General features: G+C 40.5%; 10 protein-coding genes across 14 annotated transcripts; 3 read left to right on the forward strand and 7 right to left on the reverse strand.

Annotated features, from left to right (window-relative positions):
• Positions 1-341: 341 nt before the first annotated feature.
• On the reverse strand, positions 342-1,145 carry LOC108598186. The gene is made up of 2 exons (XM_017984802.2): positions 751-1,145; positions 342-692 (listed from the first exon to the last, which is right to left on the reverse strand). The coding sequence occupies exons 1-2, from the start codon at positions 1,111-1,113 to the stop codon at positions 342-344; spliced, it is 714 nt and encodes a 237-aa protein (XP_017840291.2). The 5' UTR covers positions 1,114-1,145.
• Positions 1,146-1,435: 290 nt separating this feature from the next.
• LOC108598976 lies at positions 1,436-3,020 on the forward strand. Its single transcript, XM_017985750.2, has one exon. The coding sequence runs from the start codon at positions 1,503-1,505 to the stop codon at positions 2,979-2,981; it is 1,479 nt and encodes a 492-aa protein (XP_017841239.2). The 5' UTR covers positions 1,436-1,502; the 3' UTR covers positions 2,982-3,020.
• A 40-nt stretch (positions 3,021-3,060) lies between these two features.
• LOC108598703 (60S ribosomal protein L10a-2) lies at positions 3,061-4,456 on the reverse strand. Its single transcript, XM_017985428.2, has 3 exons — positions 4,376-4,456; positions 3,890-4,045; positions 3,061-3,610 (listed from the first exon to the last, which is right to left on the reverse strand). Exons 1-3 carry the CDS (start codon positions 4,378-4,380, stop codon positions 3,118-3,120), a joined length of 654 nt encoding a protein of 217 aa, XP_017840917.1. The 5' UTR covers positions 4,381-4,456; the 3' UTR covers positions 3,061-3,117.
• Positions 4,457-4,782: 326 nt separating this feature from the next.
• Positions 4,783-8,401, forward strand: LOC108600380 (NADH-cytochrome b5 reductase 3). Of its 5 annotated transcripts, XM_017987919.2 has the most exons (6): positions 4,783-4,992; positions 5,072-5,107; positions 6,591-7,244; positions 7,307-7,406; positions 7,642-7,872; positions 7,977-8,067. In XM_017987919.2, exons 2-5 carry the CDS (start codon positions 5,084-5,086, stop codon positions 7,857-7,859), a joined length of 996 nt encoding a protein of 331 aa, XP_017843408.2. In that variant the 5' UTR covers positions 4,783-4,992; positions 5,072-5,083; the 3' UTR covers positions 7,860-7,872; positions 7,977-8,067. The 5 variants fall into 5 exon arrangements, with proteins under 5 accessions (XP_017843408.2, XP_033149299.1, XP_017843411.1 ...); XM_033293408.1 differs by having other exon boundaries at positions 4,957-5,107; XM_017987922.2 differs by having other exon boundaries at positions 4,969-5,107; positions 7,687-7,872.
• A 97-nt stretch (positions 8,402-8,498) lies between these two features.
• Positions 8,499-13,501, reverse strand: LOC108600377 (G2/mitotic-specific cyclin-A). The gene is made up of 7 exons (XM_017987917.2): positions 12,940-13,501; positions 12,085-12,296; positions 11,764-12,028; positions 9,930-10,153; positions 9,666-9,870; positions 9,355-9,602; positions 8,499-9,291 (listed from the first exon to the last, which is right to left on the reverse strand). The coding sequence occupies exons 1-7, from the start codon at positions 13,093-13,095 to the stop codon at positions 9,168-9,170; spliced, it is 1,434 nt and encodes a 477-aa protein (XP_017843406.1). The 5' UTR covers positions 13,096-13,501; the 3' UTR covers positions 8,499-9,167.
• On the forward strand, positions 10,299-11,734 carry LOC108600378 (RIB43A-like with coiled-coils protein 2). Its single transcript, XM_017987918.2, has 2 exons — positions 10,299-10,535; positions 10,590-11,734. The coding sequence occupies exons 1-2, from the start codon at positions 10,410-10,412 to the stop codon at positions 11,607-11,609; spliced, it is 1,146 nt and encodes a 381-aa protein (XP_017843407.1). The 5' UTR covers positions 10,299-10,409; the 3' UTR covers positions 11,610-11,734.
• Positions 13,502-13,798: 297 nt separating the features above from the next.
• LOC108598442 (lysosomal alpha-mannosidase) lies at positions 13,799-17,254 on the reverse strand. Its single transcript, XM_017985075.2, is given in 7 exon segments — positions 13,799-15,174; positions 15,229-15,473; positions 15,531-16,138; positions 16,196-16,440; positions 16,442-16,667; positions 16,728-17,098; positions 17,151-17,254. Coding segments are annotated over 7 exon segments (2,979 nt in total). The 5' UTR covers positions 17,235-17,254; the 3' UTR covers positions 13,799-13,974.
• A 1,283-nt stretch (positions 17,255-18,537) lies between these two features.
• Positions 18,538-19,595, reverse strand: LOC108599242 (alpha-ketoglutarate-dependent dioxygenase alkB homolog 7, mitochondrial). Its single transcript, XM_017986039.2, has 4 exons — positions 19,453-19,595; positions 19,179-19,381; positions 18,957-19,124; positions 18,538-18,900 (listed from the first exon to the last, which is right to left on the reverse strand). The coding sequence occupies exons 1-4, from the start codon at positions 19,523-19,525 to the stop codon at positions 18,571-18,573; spliced, it is 774 nt and encodes a 257-aa protein (XP_017841528.2). The 5' UTR covers positions 19,526-19,595; the 3' UTR covers positions 18,538-18,570.
• A 1,236-nt stretch (positions 19,596-20,831) lies between these two features.
• LOC108599268 (maker730) lies at positions 20,832-21,994 on the reverse strand. The gene is made up of 3 exons (XM_017986065.2): positions 21,768-21,994; positions 21,682-21,714; positions 20,832-21,625 (listed from the first exon to the last, which is right to left on the reverse strand). Exons 1-3 carry the CDS (start codon positions 21,978-21,980, stop codon positions 21,026-21,028), a joined length of 846 nt encoding a protein of 281 aa, XP_017841554.2. The 5' UTR covers positions 21,981-21,994; the 3' UTR covers positions 20,832-21,025.
• A 1,055-nt stretch (positions 21,995-23,049) lies between these two features.
• On the reverse strand, positions 23,050-23,461 carry LOC108599306. The gene has a single exon (XM_017986108.1). It carries the CDS (start codon positions 23,392-23,394, stop codon positions 23,158-23,160), a length of 237 nt encoding a protein of 78 aa, XP_017841597.1. The 5' UTR covers positions 23,395-23,461; the 3' UTR covers positions 23,050-23,157.
• Between the last annotated feature and the right edge of the window lie 1,568 nt (positions 23,462-25,029).

Raw genomic sequence — 25,029 nt, forward strand, 5'->3', positions numbered from 1 at the left:
GCTCTTTGTAAGTCTTCTCTCTCTCTCTCTCTCGGCCTGCCTGCAGTAGTAAGACATTCGTTTTAAAATATTCTGAATAGCTTAATTATTAACAATATTATTAATTTGTTAATTTAACATTTTAAAAATATAATAAACTACGATTAGGCGTACAAAAAAATTAATTAAAATAATCTGTCTGTCTTTCGTTTGTGTGTTTCATTGTTAATAATTACGGTTTAGGGGTTTTACATATGTATTAAATGTTAAGAATTTAATTTTTGGTATTGTTAGAGATTACATATACACATATATTAGAGTATTAAATACAACTCTATACTAAAATTTCTTTTACCAATTACTCAAATTCGTGATAAGATCTTAGATAGCTTCTGCTTGAGTTTTTCAAATGTCGCAAGATTATTCGTCACATCTTCTAGAGAAGAGCGAAAAGGTAAGATATTGGCGGTGTCCTCAAATGATTGCTTGGCTCTCCGCAATCTTTCACGAATCTCAGCTGGATTATGCAACTGCGCCGAGGACAATTCCAGGTCGCTTGAAACGAATGCCGACAGTAAAGCAGCAATTTTTAAATCTAGCTGAAATTTAAGTTTAGAGCTGTTTTCTGTCTCCGATTTACTACACATCAACACCGTGTGTGCCGTAGTAGCCTCTTTTGGAAACTCCTTTTGTGGTTCCCAATTCTGTGACGACTGCGAGGTAAATGAAAACTAAGTAATCGGTACAAATGCGTTTAAAGTTAAAACTCACCAATAGCTTTGGCAGATCGTCTGACTGACAGAAATCACGCATTGGAACTAGCTCAAAGTGAGACTTCAATTGTCTCATCACACACTCGTATCCTTGATCGGTTTTGGTAAAGCACGGATTTAAGTCTAATAACTTTAAGCGCTGCATTAGCGTTTCGGATAACTCAAGGCTGTGCACATTAGGCAAAACATCGTGAATGAAAATTTTGTGGAAGTCCACACACGACAGCTCCTTCCACCTGTTTTTTGCTTGGAATTCGTCAAAAGTTGTTTCATATTGGACAAACAACAAACGAGCTTCAATTGCAGCATATTTAATTAGTGCCGTGTGTAAATGCAACATATCGTCTGCAGCTCGTGCCATTATCAGCTTTATTCTTATTTTGTAAACAAATTAAAACCGACGAAGAGCGTGCTTTGCGCGTTTTACAATGACGTAGCAAGGTAACGGATCTCGTAAGAAATGTGGAGGCAGGTTGATGTTTGTTAAATGAATGCTGGCAATGATCAATAGCGTGTTGCTTTTGTAATATATAAATATAATCATTGAAAAATAAAAAACAAATTTGATCAGGCAGAGACTGGGTTTGTAAATGTTACTTTTGAATATTAAGTTTAATTTTCTTATAAAAGAAACATCGATTGATACTTTAATGTATCGATGTTTTTGCACAGCACTAGCCGCCATCTCTTTCACACGAAGTTTTCAATTTATTGTAAACAAACAAACTAATAAAAGAAAAGTTAAGCAAAATGAACGACGAATTATCACAAATAAGCAGTGAGTTGAGCGATACGCTATCCAAGTTGGTAAGCCTTCCACAAACCACAGAAGAGAACGCACAAAGACGCCAAAAAGTAGCAACGCTTATTAAGTTGCATGTACGGAGCTTGCAGGAATTGGTTATAACGAATCGTAGGCGTAGTCAGCAGCGTTCAAGAAGACGCTTTAAACAATTTCGTTTAATGTATATGCAACAAATGATGCAACTGCATCATAGCTATATAGAATCATATACAACGCTTCGCATGAAGCACTTGCAACTACAACAATCAGAACAGCAACAAATGGAACAGCTAAATAATCAACCAGCGAAGGAGCAACCATTGGAACAGCGTAATAAAAAGGAGGAACAAAAAAAAGCAACAGATTATGAGGAACAAAAATTTGAGGAAGATAAGAATGATGAACCCAAACCAAGATTCTGGGAGTACACTGTGCTGCAATTTAGCGATGAGCAGTTCCTAAATAGTTTTCATGTTAGTAGGAGCACTTTTTATTCGCTCGCCGAACAATTGGAACCCACGTTGCGTCGCGCACCAGTACTCCATGGTCGCAACACCGTGTACTCGGATGTCATACCGGTTGCTAAATGCGTGGGATTGGCGCTCTACTTCTTGGCCAGCAGTGAACGCCTTTCTGTTATAGCAGAACAATTTGCGGTGCCACGCGCTCGCACCATTAAATGCCTAAAAGTCTTCTGCAATGCTGTGATGACCAATCTGGGCAAGGCCCTGCGTCTGTTGCCGCAAAGCGAGGCCGACTGCAACCAAGTCATAGCGGGCTTTCAAAGAGAGTGCAACATGCCAGCAGCACTAGTGGGCGTAATTGGCGTTTGTAGCATTCCATTGCGTAACAATAACAGCAACTCTACGTTGCGGATGGAATTCTTGCTGGACGATCGCATGCTTTTCCGTGAACTGCAACTGAGTCATGAAGAGAAACCACAACTGGATCCTATGTTTTCCCATGCGCCCAATTCCTTAACGTTGCTGCCGCCACGTCGCATTAATGGTCGCATGGTGCCCGCCTTTGTGCTGGCACCCGCTCAACAAAAGTATCCACTGCGTCCTTGGTTAATGCAGCGTTATAAGTATCCGGATCAGCCGCATAAACATGATTTTAACGAGGTAGCCGAGCATCTTCTGGAGATGAGCGATTGTGCGCTTCATCGTCTGATGTCGCGTTGGCGTTTCCTCAGTCAGCCACTGGACATAAGCTTCCAGACCGCTTCCTGTATTATTAGAGCGGCCACAGTTCTGCACAACCTGCTCGAGGAAGTCAGCGAACCTCACATGCTAGAGTGGGGCAATAGTGTGGATGTATCCAAATTCAAAGCCCCACCTATGGAAGAAGCGCGTGATGTCAACAAGGAGCTTGTAAAAGGCTTAGAGCTGCGCGAGTTTTTGGCACGCACCATTAGTTCTACAGAAATGGAATCTATAACGTAATTGTTAACGCTTCAAAAAAGATTTTAGTTTTATAAGAGCTTGCAACTAAGAAATAAAATAATCAAATATTTAAAATACATTTACAAAATGTAGGTTTTTTTATTTACGAAAGTATGTCAATTTTAATGCACAAAATTTAGTACAGACGCTGTGGTGGGCCCATGGAGGACTTGATGTGCAGGGAGCGCACGTTCTGCCAGTTCTTCTTCAACAGCGAGACGAGGAAATTGATAGACAAGCTCACGTTCTGTGAGAGCTCATCCTGCTTCATGCCAACGTGTCCAACGGCGACAGACAGGCACAAGACCTTCTTCATCTGGAACTTAATGGTGGACTTGACCTCCTCGATCTTGGCCATCATCGACTCCTGATGGGAGAGCAGACCAGGGAACTTGCCAGCCTTGTTCAGACCGGGACCCAACAGACGGGGAATCTGCTTGATGAGTGACTCGGAAGCCAAGAAAGCATCATAAGACTTGGCCAATTTCTTGACCAGCTTCTTGTTCTTGTTCAGCTTCTTCAGAGCCTCGGCATCCATGAACTCAACACCGTTAGCCTTAGCCTCATCGCAATGCTGTTGATCGCCCAGAATGCAAACCTTCATCTTGGGACGTGGCACATGCTTCAACCTACAAGTTAAAATATAAATCTTGACGTCAGTTCAAATTCGATGAGTAGTAATTAAAACTAAACGTTAATTAATATGCATGGTTTGCTTACAACTGGTAAGTTTAAATTGACTGATTAACTAACAATTGCGGCATTATTGCTAATGCCTACTCAATTTGATTTTAAGACCCTGAGTGCAGGTCCGCCGAACTGTCAGAATGGACACATTCGACTGCCTAACGATGCCACAACTTAACACCCCGGGGGGCGTGGCAACGCAGGTATTTTAGCCAACGTACTTAACAGTGCCGGAGAAACGCTTGTCCTTTTGGGGATCGTAGTTCTTCAGGCCAATTTGGAGTTCCACCGACTCCAAGAAACCACGCTTCTTCTTGAGCGAGTTCTCCAAGATACCAATCACGCCCTCATTGAGCGTATCACGCGAGACTTTCGAACTGTAAGTTTCAAAGAAAAAATATATTCAATTAAAGCACAGCTTCTCATGGATAATTTACTGAGTGTTCTGTTTGAAAATTGTGCAATTTAGCTGCAACTAAAAATAGTTAGTTACAAATTCAACACAAAAGTCATATTTACTATTGCAATCATTTCCAAACTGATGTGGTCATGACAAGTCCAAAAAGCTGGTTTCTGATTGCCACACAACGAAAATATTATATTAAACAAGAAAAGCAAACAATATTATAAGAAACTGTTGCTTTAATTGCTTTAAAATATTTGCGATGCTTTATATTTTTTAAAATTTTATTTAGCACGCCACTTACGCCATGTCAACTTCCTCGGATGCGATTTACGAAAGAAAGAATTAGAGATGTGAAATAACGTCGAAGTATCGACTATGAGCAGTGTTGTCAAATTAGCTAATTTCATGTCGAATTTGGCTATTGTTAACAATCGAAAACTGGAATCCGCCTAATTTGGATAAACCCTGTTATTTTAGCTATTTCACAAAATTATTTTTTATTCTTTATTTAGTCAAATGGTAGAAACTAAATGCAGCTAGATGAACTGGGTTGGCTAAGAAATAAATTGCCAAATAAGTACATTAAGCGTTGACTCGATGAATTGCTCGATAACACGCAAGCATCATATGTTTTGGCATGCAATTTGCCTTCTTATTTTAATAGTTGTGTAAATTAATAGAAAGACAATTTAGAATCCCAGGACTAACTTTAGATAATTTGTAGAACATTTAAAAATGCAATTTGCAATCACAACAACAAATAGTTGTTGTCAAAGAGTTCCGAAAGAGCGTATGAGATAGTAGCGAGAGCGCACTAAAGAGAAAGAGAGTCAAACAAATTGCTTTGACTATCTCCACGTTCAGGTTCGCGTTTTAAAATAACACTGTTGTCTGGCATTGGCACTCTGAGACAGCCCAGTGAGTGATATTCCATTGGTGCAACTAAGAAATTATGTAATTTATCCAAAAAACTAAGTGCATTAATTTTTCCAAACAGCTTCTCCTGGAAATGGCGCGTCTTATTGAAAGCAATGTAAGTTACGAAATGTTTTAAGCAAAGAACCAAAACAAACACTTGTACACATCAAAAGATAGCCATTTCATAACTGCTCAAAAATGTATAGTATGTACGACAACATCTGCCCCAACGGAATGCAAGTGTACGTGCCTGTGTGTGTGTGTGTGTTTGTGTGTATATATGTACAGTTCAAGTGTGTGGGACATGTGTTGGTAACTAATTCTTTACTTGAGGAAATAAACATTGTTAAGTGACGTCATGCCTTCATATTGCACGTCCGCCAGTTTTGAGTAATATGAAGCCAAAGTACATACATAATTGAAAAACATGTGTATGCATAACTTGGCAACACATTAGCTAAATTGGGCATTTGCTAATATGTATGAGCTAATTGCAGCTAAAGCCGGTCAACAAATAGTGTAGACACAGTCTGTAAAAATATCTAGTGTAAAATGCACAGCTATATACAATACGTCACTCACTCACAATCCCATCAGCTGTTTAGCCATAAAACGTGCTCTTTGAAAATTTCTCTTTGTTGTCTCGGCAACATTTGTAATCTAAAGCGCTCTCTCTCTCTGTGTGTAATCAGCGTTACGCTCTCCTACTGGCTTTAAAATTTTACACAAGCAGCATGAGTTAACACTTTACAGTTGTGTCTAAGTTTTTAAACATAAACAATTTAACTTGGCACTGGCATACAATGTACGAAAATTGCTACGAGGCACTGTTTGCTTAGTCGGCAAATGATTTTTAGCCCCCGTTTGCAAAACTGAACTTCATTTCAATTGGAAATTACGTACGCCAGGCGCAAGCCGCTTCGCTCTATTCAATTTTAGTCGGTCAAGTTCAATAACACACAAAATTTAAATACAATTTGTATTACACATATAACAAGTGTCTGTGACGAAATGGCAGATTTTGATGTAAGTCAGTGACGTCATGAAATGAAACGCCATGCGGGCAATTGTGTATTATTATTAACTATAATTTTATTGTGCAAGTGGTTATCTTTGCGCTAAGCGCTATCAAGGTCATACATGTTTTCATATGTATAACAAAAACAATGTCTTCGATATTGTAATAACCTCAAACATGTTGTAGCTTATGCACTGTGGGCATGTTTGTATTAATTTATGCAAAAAATATGTTTTATTATGTGATCGGCTGTTTGTTATATGTTGCATATTGTTGAATATCGACCTTTAATCAGTGCCGGTCATCTGTCTGACAAAAACAACAACAAAACTAATAATCTGTGTAAATATGCGTGTTAAATTTGTGCGTTAGAGATGAGCGCGTGACTAAGAGTTTGGGAGCAAATTTAAATTTTTTTTATCACACACTCAGAAAACATCTAGTAATTTTCCATTTTAAATTTATTTTTTTCAATTTTTCCCCTTCCCATCACTAATATGCACTCAGTCGCCGTCACATAAGCTGATTAGAGATTACGAAATAAAGTATACTTATTCATTTTTACCGATTTCGTTTACAGATTGTGCCCATTGCTGTGGGCGTGGTAGCCGTAGTCGCTGGCGCTTTGATCGTTCATTATTTTCTAAACAAGAAGAAGACGCAGCCACGTCGGGAACCAAATCGCACCGCTCGACTACGCACATTGGTCGATCCTAATGATAAGTACCAGTTGCCGTTGATTGAGAAGGAAATACTTAGCCATGATACGCGACGCTTTCGTTTTGGCCTGCCCTCCAAGCAGCATGTGCTGGGTCTGCCCGTTGGTCAGCATATCCATCTAATAGCTACCATTGACAGCGAGCTTGTTATACGGCCGTATACGCCCATATCATCGGATGACGATGTTGGCTATGTAGATCTAATTATAAAGGTTTACTTTAAGGACACACATCCCAAGTTCCCAGCTGGCGGCAAAATGACTCAGCATTTAGAACAAATGGAGGTGGGCGACAAAATATCGTTCCGTGGTCCCTCCGGACGTCTGCAATATATGGGCAACGGCGCTTTCTCCATCAAGAAACTGCGTAAGGATCCGCCCAAGCACGTGACGGCCAAGCGTGTGAACATGATTGCAGGCGGCTCTGGTATTACGCCCATGTATCAGCTGGCGCGTGAGGTACTCAAGCGCAGTGATAAGGACAAAACCGAGCTGTCGCTGGTCTTTGCCAATCAGGTGAGCGGAAACAGTCAGTTATGTATAAAGTTTGCCGTACTAAAAGTTATTTTAAACGGCAGAGCGAAAAGGACATTTTGCTGCGCGAGGAACTGGATGAGCTGGCCAAGAACTATCCCGATCAATTCAAAGTCTGGTATACTGTGGATAAAGCAGTCGAAGGTGAGCCATGTTGCATATTCGGGACTTAATTGGGCAGTTAGTAAAAAGCAAGGCAGATTCATTTCATCCGAAAGACAAAACTCAACATTACATCATTGAGCACTCATGGCACTTTCAAGATCAGCGCTCATCTCACCTCACCAATGTGTAGCAAACACTAATTATTACCTAAGGCTATCTATTATGTTGAGTATTTTGTGTGTTTGCCACTCCTTCAATACTTTGCCACATGCTGCCACTCTCAAACGGATGCCACGCACGGCGCACGAGCGTTTTTTAGCCTGGTCTTATAATACAGGCCATGTGAACGATGAGATGATGAAGCTACATCTATTTCCGCCCGATCCACAAACGCTTTGTCTACTATGCGGTCCACCGCCCATGGTCAACTATACGTGCATACCGGGCTTGGAGCGTTTGGGTCATCATTCGGATCAACGTTTTAGCTACTAACAATAAGTAACAGGTTCAGCTAGATTTCCACACATGTAGACCAATCCTCTTGTTAAACTAATACTTTGGCAGTGGTCTATCCAAACACTTGTTAATCTATGCTCTGCACTCTTTTAGGCTGGAACTATAGTGTTGGATTTATTAATGATGAAATGCTTGGCGCTCATCTCTTGCCTGCCAGTGAAGACACAATTGTGCTGCTTTGCGGACCGCCACCCATGATCAACTTTGCCTGCAATCCAGCGCTAGACAAGCTTGGCTACCATCCGGACTCACGTTTTGCTTACTAGAGTAGCAAGCACCTCCCATACCTAGAAGTCCAACTATATCATTTGCATTGGGATACATTAAAAATAGTGCATTTTTGAATTATTTTTGTCAAATTTCTCTACGCTCAAAAGTGATTGCATTTTGAATCTAATACGGAATACTCCCGGAATTCCCTTACACATGATGTGACTGTCCCAACACTATATCAAAGCGCTTTGTTGTTGGTTTTTTTTTAATAAAAACGAATGTTGCAAGACATAAATTAAAAACGATTCAGCTGTTACATCTTTTTAAGGATACATATTACAAAATATACAAATCAGCCAAGTTACTTTTTCTATAATTTTATTGATTTGTTACATTTGTTGCGTTGGTTCACAGAACATTTATAGCCTATATCGTTTGTATATGTATATAAGATTCGTAAGTTAGATATATGTATTAAATCTCGGCCCAAAAATAACAGTTACGTTTTTACGATATATGTATCTGGTTATACAAGTTATTATATAAATACGTAAAATGTTAAAAATTGACATCTTCAGAAATGATTGTGTTCAAATTCCATAACTAAAAAGAAAACTGTTTTTGAGCCATTAGCCTACGTTTGTGGTTTTCTACGATTATATTTAAATTTATATAAATTTTCTTTCTGCTTCCATTGTTGTGTTGTTGTTTTTGTTGCACGCAGTGTGATTTGAATTCTAAGGCTCCTTGTTCGTAGGCAGTTAGTACATCTCTTATATGTCCAGCTGGCATATAAAATTGTCCAGTACGCTTTGAGATTTTGGATCTTGTGTTATAGCCAGGCCAGAGTTTCAATTTGCGCAGCTATTGGATGTTGGCAGTGTTTCTAGCGTGTTTGTGTGCGCGCATGCGTGGGGCAGCAATTACTAAATTACTTGTACTTACACATACAACAAAATTAAAATTACTACAAGCTACATAAGTGTGCACATAGAGTAAATGTAAGACTACAATACAATTTTATCATGGCTTGATGATGACGTAAAAGAATAAAAGAAAAACACTTAAAACTTATAAAACAAATTGTTTCTGCGAATTCTCGTTCGGCCGTTGCTGCTGTTCCTCCTGTTGCATCAATGCATCGAAGTGTGCCTCATTTAGTTCAATGCACTCAGTTGAAGCAATTTTCTTGTATCTAAAGTGAAGGTTCAAATTTAGGAACACAGTTGCAATTAAAGTTTTGCTTTTCATGTCTTACTTGTCCCTATTGTACTTTTCCCGTATGGCCTGTGTATTCTGCGACTTGACAGACTTGTGTGTCTGGTATAGCATGAGCACTAGATCCTTGAGCTGCTTCATGTTGTATGTGGTAATCTCCTCCAGCTGTGGCGTCCACATCGCCAGACCCAACATATGACGCGCCAAGGCAAGCGCACCCGCTGACATCATTGAAGGCAAATATTGCATATACGATTCACCGTCCAACAAGGACAGCTCAGCAATGTACTTTAAATAAATGAAAAATAAATTGAATATTTATGTCTTCGCCAGCTGCTGTCAACGGCCTACCAAAGTCAAGTTCTTGAGCTTCTCGGGCATATCGCATATAACGGCATAAGTATTGATAAACACGTAAGCTGTAGGCGTGCACAAGTTGAAGGAGAGTATCTTGAGCAGCACTTGCTCCAAGCGCAGCACCTGAGCCTTCGTATAGGTATTGTCAGTGAGAAATACAAACTCGCCTACATCTGGTGGATAGATCTCCTCGTATTTGCTGTGCATAAGACATAAGTTTAATAATATAATTTTATATTGTATTTTCAAAATACTTACGATGCAATATACATGGCTGCAGTGCCCACCAATTGCAGCTTGGCGCGCTTGACGGACATTTGACTGAGAAAACGATCCATATAAGCGACAGCCAAATATAAAGTTTCCGTATCGAGTTTATACTCTTCGGCCACCTCAACCAGCCAATCCACCAAAATGCTGCGCATAGAGTGATTAATGTCCACCTGGCGGCGCATGTATTGCGGCTTTGGGCGATGCTTCAGCTGTGGATGGACAAGTATATAAATTTAATGCATGGTTAAACCTAGCAACAGGCCCTTCTATGTACACGAAAGGGGGTTGTTGTTACTATTTGTTTTTATAAAGAACCTAAAAACTTATCAAACTACCCGGCAACCGAGCAAACAAACTCAGGTGAAAACTGAACACATTCGCATCGGCTACAAAACACTAAATGTGTATTTAATATATTTTGTTGTAATTGAAAGGCAAAGAGTTCACAAGTTTTAAACAGCCAAGATGACTTTGAAGCTGCCCATTTGCACCAAGGAGGACCTCAATGAGGCGCTCAAGCTGCAAAAGCGCGAGCAATATGAAGAGGAGCGCAAGAAGCGCATCTTCAATGCCAAGCAGCGGCTTTTTGGCGTAAGTGAATATGCTTCAATTAACTCAAATTATAAATTAATGTCTTGCATTTAGCTTGATATGGATGGCTTGGAGCGTCAAATCTTAGATAGAAAAAAGCAGCAGAGCGTGCAGTTGGAATGCAATAAACGCTATGAGGAGCAAGAGCAGCTGCAGAAGCGTTTGATACGCGCCAAGGAGCAGGAGCTGGAGAAAGAAAAGCGTATTATGGACTCGGATCTGAATTTTTATCGCTGTCGCTATCAGCGCTTGGATCAGCGACGCGAATTCGATCTCAATGATCCCAATTATTTGAAGAAAGCAAAGCCAGCGCGCATAGCGGACGATGATATTGCATTGGGTGTGTCCAGTGCACAGATATTTCATGGCGAGGATCTGCATCAAAACGAGCGCAAGGTGCTCCAGCGTGAGCAGCAACGTGCCTGGCTGGATCAGCAGGTGATGGAACGCAAGCGTGCGGAGGAAGCACGCAAGCAAGCGGACAATCTCTACATGGAAAGCATACAGTGTCGAGATAAGCATTTGGAGGAGATGGCAAAGTCCGATCACTGCATGCGCAATCAGCTGATTAACAAGACACGTCAGTTCAACATTAATCTGGCCAAGCAAAAGGAAGCGGCACGCAAACGCGCCAAGCTGGAGACATACGAGGATGATATGGCCGAAATCTACAATATGCTCTCCAGCGATATGCTCACTGAGAATCCCGATGTGGCTCAGTCGCGCAGCAATCCGAACAAAAAGATTGCATTTATGTATCGCGGCATGACAGCCGAGGAGCTACTTGACTTCCGTAAGGGCCAGGAGCAGCATTTGGCTCAAACAGAGCAACGCAAGACCGAGGCACAACTCATGGAGAAGCAATGGGAGCAATATGCCATGAATATGGATCGTGAGCTGATGCTCAAGCAAATCGAAATAGATCGCAAGCGAAAGCAGCAATTGGATGATTTAATGCGCACCAATGCCAATCTGGCCATTGAACAGGAGCTACAACGCAAGGCGGCACTAACGCAGCTCAGCAATGCTGTCTCTGATGAATTCTATGATCAGTTCAACAAGACCTCACGTTAAGCATTTAGTTGAACGTGTGTGGAGCTGCCTTGACATGCAAATAGGTATACGATTGACAGCGCAGCTCCACAGACGCGCAATGCATAAATTTACGTCTGCTTCAAAGAATAAAGCTCAAATTAAATGTGTCGAGTTTTGTAGTTGTCGAACTTACCTCACTCTCGCGGAAATATGCCAATATATCCTGCTGATAGTCAACAACCTCAAAGAAGCGCTGACGATCATTGCGTGGCAACGGCGGCAACTCCAAGATGTCAGACTTGGTAGAAACATCAGCCGAAGTGGTGCTGTCGTCGACGCTTATAAGCTGACTGCTATCCAGCATGGAGCGATCCACAGACATGGGTGAAAGCACATCGGTTACAGACATGGGCGTGCCGTCCATATCATAACTCTGCTGTATATCCAACACTTCGCTACTAAAATGTTGGGTAATTAGCTAGAATCTCTGTGGGGTTTTGTATACTGCACTTACTTGGAGAGATAGCGAGAGATATTCTCCTTCTCTTCATTGTTAGCCTGCTGCTGTTTCTGCGCGCCATTTGATATCAACTGCGTATCATGGTTATCCTCGTAAACAGAGAAGCTCTTGAACTGCTCCACCACAGGCACAACATTTGATTTCTTAACACCAGCATAGAGCGAGTTCTCATCCAGTAGTTTTGGCTTGGCAACCTCACGCAGTCCCTGCAAACAAGCACGAGTATGCATAATAATTATATATGTATGTATATGAACATTTAAGTGTGTGTGTGCGTCTAAGAGTGACAACAGCAGTGTTCAAATTTAGTTACATGCTGGGAATAATCCTGTTACGCGTGCGCGATTGGTTGGCTTCCCACTCTTATAGTTGGGCTCTCTCTCTCTCTCTCTCTTTACATGCATGCGCATGTGCATGTGTGTGTCTTGTAATTTTGTTACAGTAGTTGGCGTCTATACCTCTTCCTTGCATTTGGCGCGCAATTTTAGCCACTGTTGTTGTTCTTGTGTTGTGCAATTCTAGGTTAGTTTTGCAATAAAGGCGCGCAGTCGCACCTCACACATAAACACACACACACACACATTTACATGCAACTGTCAAGCAATACACTTTTTTTTAGTAAAGCATGCGCAGAGATAGCAACAATGAAAAAAGGGACGAGAGCAAACCACCACCATAAATAAGTATTAAGTTTACTGCGCTGTTTTCTCTCTCGCGCTCGCTGCACTCATCAAGGAACAGAACCACCACCAAACAGGCGACGGCAGCTGCATTAGAATGCGCGCAACAATAACAACAAATATATGTACATACATTGCTCTACTTGCCTAGGTAGTTGACAAAACTTACCATTTTTTGGGGCGCCACATTGGCTTGTTTGATATTATTGCGTGCTCCTAAAGCGGCAAGCGGCTGCTTACTACCAAATGGCAATTTTTGGTTATTGCCCACCATGACGGGATTCTCCTTTTCGTTGTTATCCAAATGCACTTGGAAACTGGCCATTTTGAGGGCTTTTGTTGCTTGTGTAGAATTAATTTAACACAAATGATTTATTTAGTCGGCCAGTCGCCTTTAATTTGTACGCTTTGCACCCTTTTCTCTCTGCGCTTCTTCGGTAAAATGGTGGCTCAGCAGCTGCTGCGTCGGCGTCGTCGTCGGTCGGAATTCACGCACACTCACACACAACAACACACGAAGCCTTAAATACGCTTATAAGTTGTACAAATTTACAGCACACGCTGCTTCAATTTTTTTTATTAATGCATACGAATCAAAACACAAATTACATTAAACACTCATTGGCGCACACCAAGACTTGTATCTCACTGACATTTAACTTGATTTTTTATAGCATTGTGCGTTTTTAAAACAATTTAATTTTTATCTACGCAGAATACGTGCTCTTCGTCCGATCCACTAATTTTTTTTGATGCTTAACTTACCGCTTTATTTATCGCTTGGTTTCGACTTAAGTTCGATTATTCATTCGGTTTCGATTTTTATTCGATTACCCATATGTAGGGCTGCAAAATGGTAGGGTAAAAACAGTATTTTTTCCCGTCAAATCTGGCTGTTTTTGATAACCAACTGCGCGAAAATGTGAGAGCTATTTGATTATTTGAACTTTTATAAACAAAAACTATTTTGCTTATTTTCTTTTCAAAACAACTAAATGTATTTAAATTTTTAAATATATTGTTCGCAATAAGTGCGAGAGCTATCGCTGTTCGAAACATGCAAAATTAGCTATTGAGTATTATACACAATAAGAGCTTGGCGCAAAAATATTAAAATTGTATACATAATTGATACATTTTGCTGTTAACAAGTAAAATGACACGTATTTATTGGTTAATTTAACCGAGTTTAGTAAACAACTCTTTACGCCCACTTAATAATAAATGTGCGAATCTGCATTGGATCCAATGTGACGCTAAATTTAGATGAGTCACTTGCCTTATTGGCCTGCAAGGGTTCATAAGGAGCTGTAAAGAATTCCGCAGACTGCGGCACCGTTGTTCCATCTTGTTGAAATTTGAATCTCCTCATGTCTGCAAGTGGCATATTGCCATCCAACGTAGTTTCGCGTATCTCCTGCCCACTTAATCCCTCAAATATGTGGCGTATGTTGAAGCTAACTGTGCGACCCTCTTCATGGTCCATAATGTTCTCCACACGCAGCAGCAGTTCGCTTGAGGAGTACGGCTCCAAGGTGAGAAGATGCACCGCCTGAGGCAAGTCATTGAAATCTGGCAACGGCACTGAGCTCAAAATGGGACTGTTTGTTTTACTAAAGAATGGCCAAAAGGGCAAATGAATTTCCTGTTGTGCCAAGCGCTCACTGGCAGAGGATTGCGGCGTGGGCGTATTAAGCATTAGATAAACCTTGCCGCGTGCTATTAAACCCGTGCCAAACTGTGTTTCATTAAGCGCTTCACCCACACCAAAGGCGTCATCGTTGAGCAGTCGACGATGAAGCATAAGCTCCAACTGGCCATCAGCCAAGCTAGAGCCGCCTTGAGCGCGATCATTCAACAAAGCCAGACGCTTGTGCTCATCCTGCAAAGCAATGCGTGCTGTAACAGGATAATAGTTACCACTCACAGACTCCGTCATATTGGGCGTAAAGTATTCGCGTTTATTACGCACGCGCTGGAGCATTTCTCGTCCATTGGAGTCGGTGTAAAAGATGCCATTTGACTGCAGGCTGCTGTCAAAGCGCATGACGATTTCCTTGCCAATGTCATCCTCAATAGGTATGGGTCCAATAAGCCACTCGAACTCGACACGATTCACACCCTCCGAGATGCGCGTCACTTGAGAAATCCACTCGTTGAACTGCTGATGCACTTCCTGCACTTTCTCACCCTTGTGGACTGTATAGCTGAGCTTTTGCTGCAACAGAGCTATGGTGCCATTAGGTCGGAATATGTAGGCACCGGAGGAACGTCGACTAGGTGCGCCATTGTTGGCTCGCGCGCCATTGTAGATGCCAAAGGTTTGATCTATAGGCTCAGATACTCCATTCATTTCCACGCTCTTCAAGTGACCTGTGCTAGTGTCAAACACCAGCTTGATAAGCTGCAAGGATTAAGATGGTAACATAATAATGGCTATAGATTTATACGTACTTACAGAATTTTGTAGTGTGAACTCGGGCTCGTCCGCTTTGGACTTTTGCTGCAGCAGTTCCAGCTGCTGGAAACGTTGGCGTGTAGACAGCTTTTGTGATCTTGGCTTGGGTAATACGCGTACATAATAGTTAGCTAGCTTGAGCACTGTAGCCTGAAAGACGAGCTCATGTTTTGTATTGTGCGCGCGATGTGGCAAGTCCAGCAGTTGGCTAGGCACGGGCAGCAGCTCGGAAGGCACTTCCCGACCTTTGAAAAGTAAGTTTAGCTTGACTTTCATTTAAGGCATAACTTAACTTAACTCACCATTTTCATCAGTGACCAGATAATGCTCTTCCAGCACAGGCAAACGCACATATTGCGTGGAGCGATGCGCCAGAGGATTAAAGAGTGTCACCACCAGATTATTAGCACTGTCGTAGGCCTGGCAAACACTTATATTCAACTGCAAGCAGCTGTCGAATTGCTGCACACCCAAATTCGTTATCAAAGTAAGCGCCAGGCGTGCTGTATCCTGCGACTGCGTCATGGCATCGCTGAGCAGGCGATCGTAGTCGCGGGCCACGGCTTGCTTCTCCGTGCCTGTTATGGCATCATGATGCTGCATTATACCCATAACCTGACGCAGTGCATCCAGTTTGCCAGTATACTCAGTGTGGTACAAGTGAACGAAGGCGCTAAGTTGCTTGACTGTCTGCAGCAGATGATTGCCTATGCGCTCAAAGCGTTTTTGGGTGGGACGTGAGGTGTAGTAACCTGTCCAGTATGAGTGATCATCACTGGCGTAAGGAAAGAAATCCTGCGTCTTGTTGGGCCAGGTGAGCTGCATCTTATGCAGCTCGTTTACATAACAAGACGGTGTCGAGTAGAACACATGCACCTTGGAGCCAGTAACCTGACGTTCGTTCACATATCTTTAAAGAGAACCTGGGTAAGCCCTTAAGCCAGCATGTTTGCAACTTTAAACTTACTTGATGAGCTTGTCCATATTCTTGAAATTCATTTCAGCATTCTCATACTGAAAATCATCACCCATGGGCACCATTATATGCGTAGCTCGAAATGAATTCGACATGCTCTTCACATAGCTGATAAAGTCATCCACTCTGGACTTCACATTGTTGTCATAGCTCTTGCCATCTATAATGGGTGCGTCGCTGCAGAGCACGTCAAAGCAGAAACCTGGCGGCGCTGAGTAATGGCGATAAAGCAGACCCAGTAAAGATGTCCGCATCCTTTAGGGATGCGCTAGACTGCCAAATCATTTCCATCGCTATATCTGACAGACGCTGCGTCTTCTCCACATGATCCATGCGAGCAAAGAATTCGGCATCGTAGGCCATTTGCGCAAATATTGAAGCCATTTCACGCGAGTGTCCAAATGGATCAATTTGCCAGCCTATGCGTGGACGCGCGCAAGCGCCAAACGTGTCATTCAGCACTCTAAAAATATTGTGTAACTAATGTAATTTATATATAAGACACTTTGACTTGCCGACTTACTTCAAGCCCAATGTAAACTGATCTATGACGCTTTGATAATGCACCGCTGCCTCGTCGTTCATGCTCCAGGCGCCACCAGTAAACTCCAAGCGACCTTCGTTCACCAGTTTCTTTACTAAAGTCTGCACTGTTGCTGTCTGCTCCTGATACCATTTGAAGAAAAATGCCGTCTCCACTTGTATGAAACGCCGCGATGGGTCCTTTAACAACTCGGCCACCACAGAGTCCAGTATGTATTGCACACCTGCGTGCTGTATATTATTTTTGGCACCATAATAATACTGATCGACTGTCTTTAGCCAGCCGACATCATCATGCGAGTGCGGCACCAAGTGCACATTAATCATATTCGGTTTGCCGGCTGGACAGGCCTGAAAAGCATTTGTTTTAAAGGAGTTCTGTAAAAAGAACCTTATCACATACTTCATAGCCGCACTTGGCCTCGATTGGACTTGTGCACACCAGCCATAAAGCTACCAAAGCAGCGATAGCTTGGACCAGCTGCATTTTCTACTATTCACACTCAAACACTGTTGAATTTTAACTGGCGCGGCAAGCCCAATGCTAGCGTTTATATATGCCACCAATCTGAAATGATAAGCTGAGGGCGCGTCAAAGCGCAGGCGTATATAATAGATAAACAAAGCAACGACGCTATAGCTAAGGGGTGTAATAATAAACAAATGTATTCATTAAGTTGCTGATAAGCCGCTAATAGCTCTCATTGACTACTTACTTGAGAAATTTGAGAGTTGACATAAGCTCTAATCAATTATTTATTTGCATTTATTCAATTATTCATACGCTCTTGCTTTAAATTTTACAATTTCCATTTTGAAATGTCTTAAGAATAAATGGATTTTAATTATAGTTGATAAGTTAACTAGTTGATAATATAGCTTAATCTACTTTTTATACGTTCAAGTGTGTTGTTCTTCAATATTAAATGGTTTTCAGTATTAGATTAAAAAGCTATTTCAACGGCATTTCATTATCGAACTAATTGTGTACTTTACTTTATTTTTAAGGGCAGTTGTTCGATTTGTGAAAAACAGATTTTATTATATTCACAACAGCAAAACAATTTCAAGCTAAAGTGCAGAAAAAGGAGCCACTTTAAAGTTGGTCTGCCAAACAAAGCTTGTTGTCCAGTTTGTTTTTTTTGGCATTTTCTCTTAAAAACGTCGCCCCATTTAAAAAGTTTGACTACATTTTCATTTTCATTTCTACCCTTTCGTTATATTTTTCATGCTTCTTGTATCGCAGAACTGTTTTGAGTGCTTTGCTTTTATTATTGTTGCTTTAATTTGGATGCAAAATGAAATTAAGCAATGCTCTCTCACAACTTAAATGAAAAGTGAGTGCTATAAACAGTTTAAGAGCGTTGTGGATGGCAAGATAACAGCTTAAGAGCAAATGTTTTTAAAAGAGCCTTTGCAATTTTCGAGCGCGTAAAGCATTCAAAAAGGCATTACCTTCCAACGCCCACGCTCTTTGTCGCTTTACCTTTTGCCATGCCATGCTCATATATCAAGAGTAATAATAATCAGGAGCAGCGCTGACAATGAACATGGCACCCCCTCGCTCTTGCACTCTCTTACCGCCTGAAAATTAATGGCATCATTTGCACATCGTCATGTTTTGTTATCGGCATAAAGTAGAAAGTTGAAACGACGCTGTAGAAATATTTACGCAAAGAAATGGCGCAAGCAGTTGACATTTGCCGGGCGATTAAAAAACCTTTGTGCAATATAAAGATAATAATTAGTTACTTTAATTAAACATTAGAATTTAAAAACTTGAACAATGGTAAATAAACAATATATTACAGTCCATTTGTATTTTAAGGCTCATTTCTGCAGATAATGGAAATTCTACGCGTCTTCACAATGGGCTTATCCAAAAACTTTGAGTGCTCATTGGCCAGTATCTCATGAGTGAAATTATAGCGAGCCGTGTGGCTCATTATATAAAGTGATCTGCGTGGAAGCAAAAAATCCGCATAAAAATTGTTCTCCAGTGAGGTTATAGGCTGGTGGCGGTAATCATTATCAATGGCTTGCTCATCCTTGGAGCTTGTACTACCTTGTTGATACTTCTGAGCATCTGTTCGTACCAAACGCATAACACTGTCGCTGAGCAGACTTATGCCAGCGATAGTATTACCACAATACTGTCAAAGAGCATAAAGTAAGTATGTAACCTGTATATGGTTTGATAGTTGCTTACGCGTGTGCTGTCTACATGTGGCTTTATGACACCATCGGCCTCCAGATCGAGTATATGCACAAATTGCATTATTTCGCCCTCGAAAGCCACCTGTCGCACGCGCTCCAAGACTTGTCGATTGCTTGGATACCATTTCTTGCGTTCTGTCTCCCGAAAGCCATGTATTGCCTGCAAGAGTGTCAAGTGGGTTTAGCAACTCGCACACCACACCATTAAGCTCACATCATCCCAATGTTCGCGCTCATAACGTAAGCGGCTCATATAGGGCTCGATTTCCTCATGCAGCTGCTTTTCCTCGGCTTCACTTATAAAGCCCCTGATGATGCGCATGTGCTGCACAAACTCCTGTTGCTCCTTAGCTGGCCAAATGCCCTGAAAGCTTGTCAGACTGTCGTTCTTATCTTTGTTGTTGTTACAGATTGCAACTGCAAAAGACATTTTAATGTCATAACAATGCAAATGGCTAACACAACGATTTACACATTCTTCTACTTACTGGTAGTACGTTTAAATAGAGGTCTGAGCTTAATTTGCTTTACTATTGTTGGTATTCTATTTAATAATTGCATTTTTTATTAATTTTGCAATTGTATTGTTTTTTCTAGCTTGTCCAAACAATTGTCAGCTGTTGAAAACAAGTAGTCAGCCGGCAACGTTGTTCAGCCCTGGATTACTCAAGCGCGCTCAGCTGATATCGTTATCGGAAATTTAAAACATAAGTTACTTGATTAAAAAGTATATTTCATACAATAATTATATGATACATGATGTTATTTCAATTAATGAAAAGTCTATCCAACTCCCTCTGCCTGTTTATAAACTGCAATAATTAAAAATGAGCTGCTTGTCTCCCAAAGTACACATTTTATCCCATACCCTTTGTATTCATACTTTTAATTAAACTGGCTGCAACAGTATTTCAACTCTATTAACAGCATTTCTTTGTTTACATGTTCATACATAAATTACGTTGTGCGAAATTGAATTTTTCGCATTGGTAAATAACAATTTACATTGGACAAATGTTTTACATACATACTTGTATGCGCATTGCCCATAAAGTGCAAGAAAATTGTGCACAAGCATATACGAAACATCTGTACATGTTTGCCGAATAGGACTTAACTGTTTATCGGTTGGGTTTTAACAATAAAGCTCAGTTGCAACATGAAACTCAATATACATATTTCATTGGATTACTATTTAAGCACGCCAGATTTTACCTGCCACAAAATTAAAAGGGTTGCATAGCGAATCAAGCAATTTGTTAAGTAATATAAAAAACGGCCGAAGCACAATGGGAAAAGGCATTTGCGTTCATAAAAATCAACTCACAGCAATTGCTTGCCTTTTCTTTTGCTATTCAAACAATTGGGCGCAGCAGACCTGCCGGCAACTGATTAAAATCAATACGAAAGACTTAAGAGTGGGTGTGTTGGGGTTAGAAAATTAAACGGAGCTCCGATTTTGTTGCCTTCTTCATGGGTGCCGATGCCCCATACGCCCATGTTAATGGCATTTTGCTTTTAGCCAACAAAAGAAAAGAAAATGCTGAAGCTTCTTTCCATCTTTAGGAGCTCCTACAATCTTTGTGTACTCTGTACTAACATGCGTTGGTGTGTAAATGATAAATGAGAGGCAGACACCTCGAGCAACGCCACTAACGGACCGTAGCCATTTAGGATGCTATTGTCCTTACGCTGCGCTTCGTTACATTTTGTTTCCGTGCGTAAAAAGCTCTACCTTTCTAAATGTGTTCCTCTTCACATTCTATTACTCGAAGCTTTCGCTGAAAAAATAGTTCGGTATTTAGCATACAAACTTCAGTTCTGTTACAAGCATTTTTTAAATAGTTATTTGCTTTTAATTTCACATAAAAATAATCCATTCGTTTGTAATCATCTAAATTAAATATGCTTACATAAAGCTTAACTCGCAGTCGCGTCAAGTTTAACTGCAGATTTGTCAAATGTTTCACAAACTTAATAATTAGTTTTCATACTACTAATGTGGAACAAACTTCATAATTAGTTTTCATGCTGCTTACATCTATAGTAAAAATAGTTAAATTACTTTTGTGTGCGGGTCAGCATTGGTTTGCGTTTGCTGTCCATTGTTTGGCGCAAAGTGGAATGCTTAGTCTTTGTGCAAAGGCCAAGCTGTTCCAGGAAAACCTCCTTGGGACTAACCGTCTTTTCATCTGCTTTTGCATTCGCATGCTGCTTTAAGCGCGCTCGATTTAGGGCCGCCTGCAAGTGAAGGCGACTGGCATTAACCGCATCGTTCTTAATGCGGGCTGCATTTGAGACTTCCTTTGCAGCAGCTGGCTTCTTTGGCTTGCAATTTTGCTGCCTCTGCTGCTGTTCTAATGTTTCATGCTTTTCATCGCTGACAGTGAAGTACTTGTCCATTAACTGTTGTTGCGTGAGACGCTCCAACACAAGATGTGGCTTATCCATATGAAAACTACTGCATATTTTTGGCGTAAGCGACTCCGAAATGATTAGATTAATTAGTTGTGGTTTTGGGTGCAGCTGCTGCTCTGTAAAAGGCAAGCAAAAACGTTGAATATCATCCTCCAGGCGCAGCATTAAATATTGACACTCTGCATTTATCTCGTATAGCTCATCCTCAATTTCCACAAGATATTTAGTCTTGACCGGGTTTGACTGCAAGTGAAAATAAGACAAGTTAAATAAAACAAATAAATATCGTAACAACTTACTGTGACTTCTCCACCGCACACTCTAGATATTGTCTGTAATATAAACTGTATAATTAACTGGTTGGCTTTCATATTTCGTTATTCACCTGGTGAACATACAAGAAGGCTCGCATAGCCCGCTGCACGTAAACAATGTCTTCGAGCATCTTTACGGGTATTTTGTAGAAACTTTTCAAATAGTGCTCCATAAAACGTTGTGCGCTCTCCATTGAGTTAATTCTGCGCATTTTTTTAAGAAAGGCACTAATGATTTCATGTCGTTCGCCCGGACTGAAGTCATTGAAATTAATAGATTCCATTTTTGCAAATGTTTTATTTTGTTTATGTTGTTGCTGATGCTTGTTTTGCCGCTAGGCGAGAGCTGTAACTTGCTTTGCAACACTGCACCTGCATATCGATACTAAATTATCTTGATCGTGGCAACTCTAAGTGCTTGGCCACTGCAGTTGCATTATTTAATTCATTTGAAAATTGTACAGCAATTTCTTTAAAGAGTTTTACGAGCATCGGCTAAAGATTTTACACACACTCAAACAAAGAATGAAAAACAATCAAAGCACTCACACAATGTTGTTTGCATTTTAATTTATTTGGATGTTGAAAAGTAAATAATAATAAAAAATACACATTAATCAGTAATATTATTAATAATATTATTTCTTATTTCCTAATATTTTAAATTACAATCGTTTTGGTTCTGACTGTAGATGTACTATTCTAGAGCTGGTAAGCCTGGTATTTTTCGTCAGCCCTAAATATCGATACTTAATTCATGATCTTAACGATCTTGATCGCGGCAACTTTAAATGCTTGTTTGTACAAATTGTAAAGCAATTTCTTTAAATAGTTTAGCGAGCATCGTCTTTATTTCTTATTTTACAGTCCTTATTTCTTGTTAAAGTACTTCCAATTTTCTTGCTTGCCTGCTTTGTGCTTATAAAGTATGCATTTTATTTTCTTTTGGGCGCCTTTGCTGCGCAACTTAAAGGCTTTTCAGTGGCCACGCTAAAACTGCCAAAAGGCTCTCTGCCCAGTTGCTTTTTCAGCTGACCAGACACGCGCCATAATCACCAAGCAGCTTTGCCGTAGCCACAGCCGAAAAGAAAACTTTTGCGGCAAAAGATTTAAGCAGAAAACAGTCGGCAAACAAGCTTAAATCTCATAGACTGTTCTAACAGTCAAAGGGCAAACACAATGTTGAGCCTTTAAACAAACAGTTCAGCTTAAGTGGAGCCATTGTCTATTAGGAATAATCAGTTTAATTAGCAAATATGTATACAAATACAAGTGTAAGCAAATTAAATTAAGTTTGTGAAATTTACATACATATGCATATTTATAAATACATAGAGGCTATAAAACGATTTGCTTGAGTAATTAATGCATACAGTTTGTGGGATCAATGTAACTATTTTATATATTTTAGAATATGCCAAACTTTGTATGTATTTCTTATCAAAATGTTGTAGAACATGCTCACTTCCTTCCCTTATGTATGACTCGAAGCTTGGCATATGCTGGATCTGATGTTGGCTCCGGACTTGATATCGACTTGGAGTCCAGATGGTCGCGCTGCGAGTTAAGCATTGCCATTACGGTATCAGTTATTTCATCTGTGGTAACTGGACGATTATAGGCCAGCATTACGGCGGTTATAATTGGCAGCAGCATTGCATTATATTCTGGCTCCATTGTAATTTTTAGTGGAGGCATGTCAAGCTATTTCATAAAATTTTCAATTTTGTTATGCATTTAAAAACAGAATAGGTTTTGAATGTGCTTTTGAATTATAAAAGTTGACAAGTTAGGCGGCGCTAGCGAGCTTATATCCATGTCTATATGTTGGCCGGATAACCAAGTCACTTAACAGGTGTTGCTTGAATTTCCATCATATTTCGTTTTTGTGTGCTGGCCATGAAAAATTCAATTTTTAAAACTGTCACTCCACACAGTTGAATAGATAAGAGAGCTGGGACGTTGACCAGCCAATAGTTGCTTCTATTCCATTGTGCTTTATGCCTTTTGTTATCGTTGCTATTTTCAGTTTTGCTATTCTGTTGTGCATTTTTGGTGTTGCTCTATTCTATATGTGAAATAGTTCGAATATGCGAGCGGCATTTCGTATGCAAATTGTTCGCTTCTGAAAGGTTGTTGAGTCAATAACAAAAGGCACCACCACCCACCCACTCCCCACTCAATACAATCTACACACACTTGTACGCATATGTAAATCCTCAGCTGACAAGCCTCGCTGCGTAGACTAGACTAGAGCCATATGACACATTCATTGTTTTAAGCTACATATTCCTTTACCTATGTATGTGTGTGTATACGTGTATATGCTTTATAAGTGTGTATGTAAATTCCAAGCGGATATTGCGTATATGTAAGTACTAGCAAATAACAAATCCGGCAACAGCTTTAAACATAAAATTTCTTTTGATTTATTTACATTTTGTTGCTTTTTTTTGTACTCTTTTGGCCCATAAGCTTTTTGAATATGTGCAAAGAATATTTTATGCCAACTTTGTAGTTGAAAGATTATCGCAAACGTTTAGTTCAAAGACCACGCCGTTTTAAACTCGCTGCGTGAGCGCAACACTTCGATTTACTCCCTAACATTCGTCGCGTGATGTGCATTAATTGGATGGGGCTTCGTGTAAGTTGCTTACACTTCTTCGTGCCACTCTTTTACTTACTCTCTGTTATGTTATGTGTGTGTGTGTGTGTTGCCTTGAAGTGCAGTTAGTCAATTCGATTTGACAAAAATAAACATCATTATCCATGCAAGCAGCTGCAGCTGCAGTTGGCAGCAGCCTTAGGCCTTCGACAAGCCTCGAGGCAAAAAAATGGCAACAACAATGAGTGCTTTGGCAGAATTTAGTACGACGGATATGCTACGAATGGTCGGGAGCCAAACTTGCGGAAGTTATGTTCACAGTTCATAAAAAAAGCAGCGCGCTGCGGACAAGAGATGACAACAAAAGCAAATTGGTTGCAACGCTGCCAAGAACGGATGTCTGCATCAGTAAATGCTGCTCTCGCCATGGTCATTGCTAGCGGTTGTCATTTTACGACCGACAGGTCACCAGCAAAGGAAAGCTTATGCTGGAGCAAAGCGGAGCCGTGTGCAGTCGCAGTTATTGCGCCATTTTTCTAAGCTTTGACACGGCCACATGCCATCAGCAAGTTCCTGTGCCACGTCACTGCACACCTACATACATATATATGTATGTGTATTGCTGCTCTCCATTGTCTGCGATGTGTTTTTTGCCCTTGGGCTCAGGCTATTGTGTTATTCTTTTGGTGTATTGTTGCAAAATAAGTTTGAATTACTTACAGCTATAG

The sequence above is a fragment of the Drosophila busckii genome, chromosome 3L (assembly GCF_011750605.1).
Source record: "Drosophila busckii strain San Diego stock center, stock number 13000-0081.31 chromosome 3L, ASM1175060v1, whole genome shotgun sequence".
NCBI classification, from domain to species: domain Eukaryota; kingdom Metazoa; phylum Arthropoda; class Insecta; order Diptera; family Drosophilidae; genus Drosophila; species Drosophila busckii.

What these genes read in the sequence shown, in the direction of transcription:
- LOC108600378 (XM_017987918.2), top strand. Translation starts at nt 10,410, where the DNA reads ATGACTTTGAAGCTGCCCATTTGCACCAAGGAGGACCTCAATGAGGCG. An exon ending in CCAAGCAGCGGCTTTTTGGC is followed by an intron (nt 10,536 to 10,589) that starts GTAAGTGAATAT and finishes TCTTGCATTTAG; the next exon opens with CTTGATATGGATGGCTTGGA.
- LOC108600380 (XM_017987919.2), top strand. Translation starts at nt 5,084, where the DNA reads ATGGCGCGTCTTATTGAAAGCAAT. An exon ending in CGCTGGTCTTTGCCAATCAG is followed by an intron (nt 7,245 to 7,306) that starts GTGAGCGGAAAC and finishes TTTAAACGGCAG; the next exon opens with AGCGAAAAGGACATTTTGCT. An exon ending in TGTGGATAAAGCAGTCGAAG is followed by an intron (nt 7,407 to 7,641) that starts GTGAGCCATGTT and finishes TGCCACATGCTG; the next exon opens with CCACTCTCAAACGGATGCCA.
- LOC108600377 (XM_017987917.2), bottom strand. Translation starts at nt 13,095, where the DNA reads ATGGCCAGTTTCCAAGTGCATTTGGATAACAACGAAAAGGAGAATCCC. An exon ending in ATCTCTCGCTATCTCTCCAA is followed by an intron (nt 12,029 to 12,084) that starts GTAAGTGCAGTA and finishes CCAACATTTTAG; the next exon opens with TAGCGAAGTGTTGGATATAC. An exon ending in GAAAAGTACAATAGGGACAA is followed by an intron (nt 9,292 to 9,354) that starts GTAAGACATGAA and finishes CCTTCACTTTAG; the next exon opens with ATACAAGAAAATTGCTTCAA.
- LOC108599306 (XM_017986108.1), bottom strand. Translation starts at nt 23,394, where the DNA reads ATGCCTCCACTAAAAATTACAATGGAGCCAGAATATAATGCAATGCTG.
- LOC108598703 (XM_017985428.2), bottom strand. An exon ending in CGTTTCTCCGGCACTGTTAA is followed by an intron (nt 3,611 to 3,889) that starts GTACGTTGGCTA and finishes TTTAACTTGTAG; the next exon opens with GTTGAAGCATGTGCCACGTC.
- LOC108598186 (XM_017984802.2), bottom strand. Translation starts at nt 1,113, where the DNA reads ATGGCACGAGCTGCAGACGATATGTTGCATTTACACACGGCACTAATT. An exon ending in ACGATCTGCCAAAGCTATTG is followed by an intron (nt 693 to 750) that starts GTGAGTTTTAAC and finishes TTTACCTCGCAG; the next exon opens with TCGTCACAGAATTGGGAACC.
- LOC108599242 (XM_017986039.2), bottom strand. Translation starts at nt 19,525, where the DNA reads ATGCAATTATTAAATAGAATACCAACAATAGTAAAGCAAATTAAGCTC. An exon ending in AGCGCGAACATTGGGATGAT is followed by an intron (nt 19,125 to 19,178) that starts GTGAGCTTAATG and finishes ACACTCTTGCAG; the next exon opens with GCAATACATGGCTTTCGGGA. An exon ending in CACATGTAGACAGCACACGC is followed by an intron (nt 18,901 to 18,956) that starts GTAAGCAACTAT and finishes GCTCTTTGACAG; the next exon opens with TATTGTGGTAATACTATCGC.
- LOC108598976 (XM_017985750.2), top strand. Translation starts at nt 1,503, where the DNA reads ATGAACGACGAATTATCACAAATAAGCAGTGAGTTGAGCGATACGCTA.
- LOC108599268 (XM_017986065.2), bottom strand. Translation starts at nt 21,980, where the DNA reads ATGGAATCTATTAATTTCAATGACTTCAGTCCGGGCGAACGACATGAA. An exon ending in CCTTCTTGTATGTTCACCAG is followed by an intron (nt 21,715 to 21,767) that starts GTGAATAACGAA and finishes TTTATATTACAG; the next exon opens with ACAATATCTAGAGTGTGCGG. An exon ending in TGTGCGGTGGAGAAGTCACA is followed by an intron (nt 21,626 to 21,681) that starts GTAAGTTGTTAC and finishes TTTCACTTGCAG; the next exon opens with TCAAACCCGGTCAAGACTAA.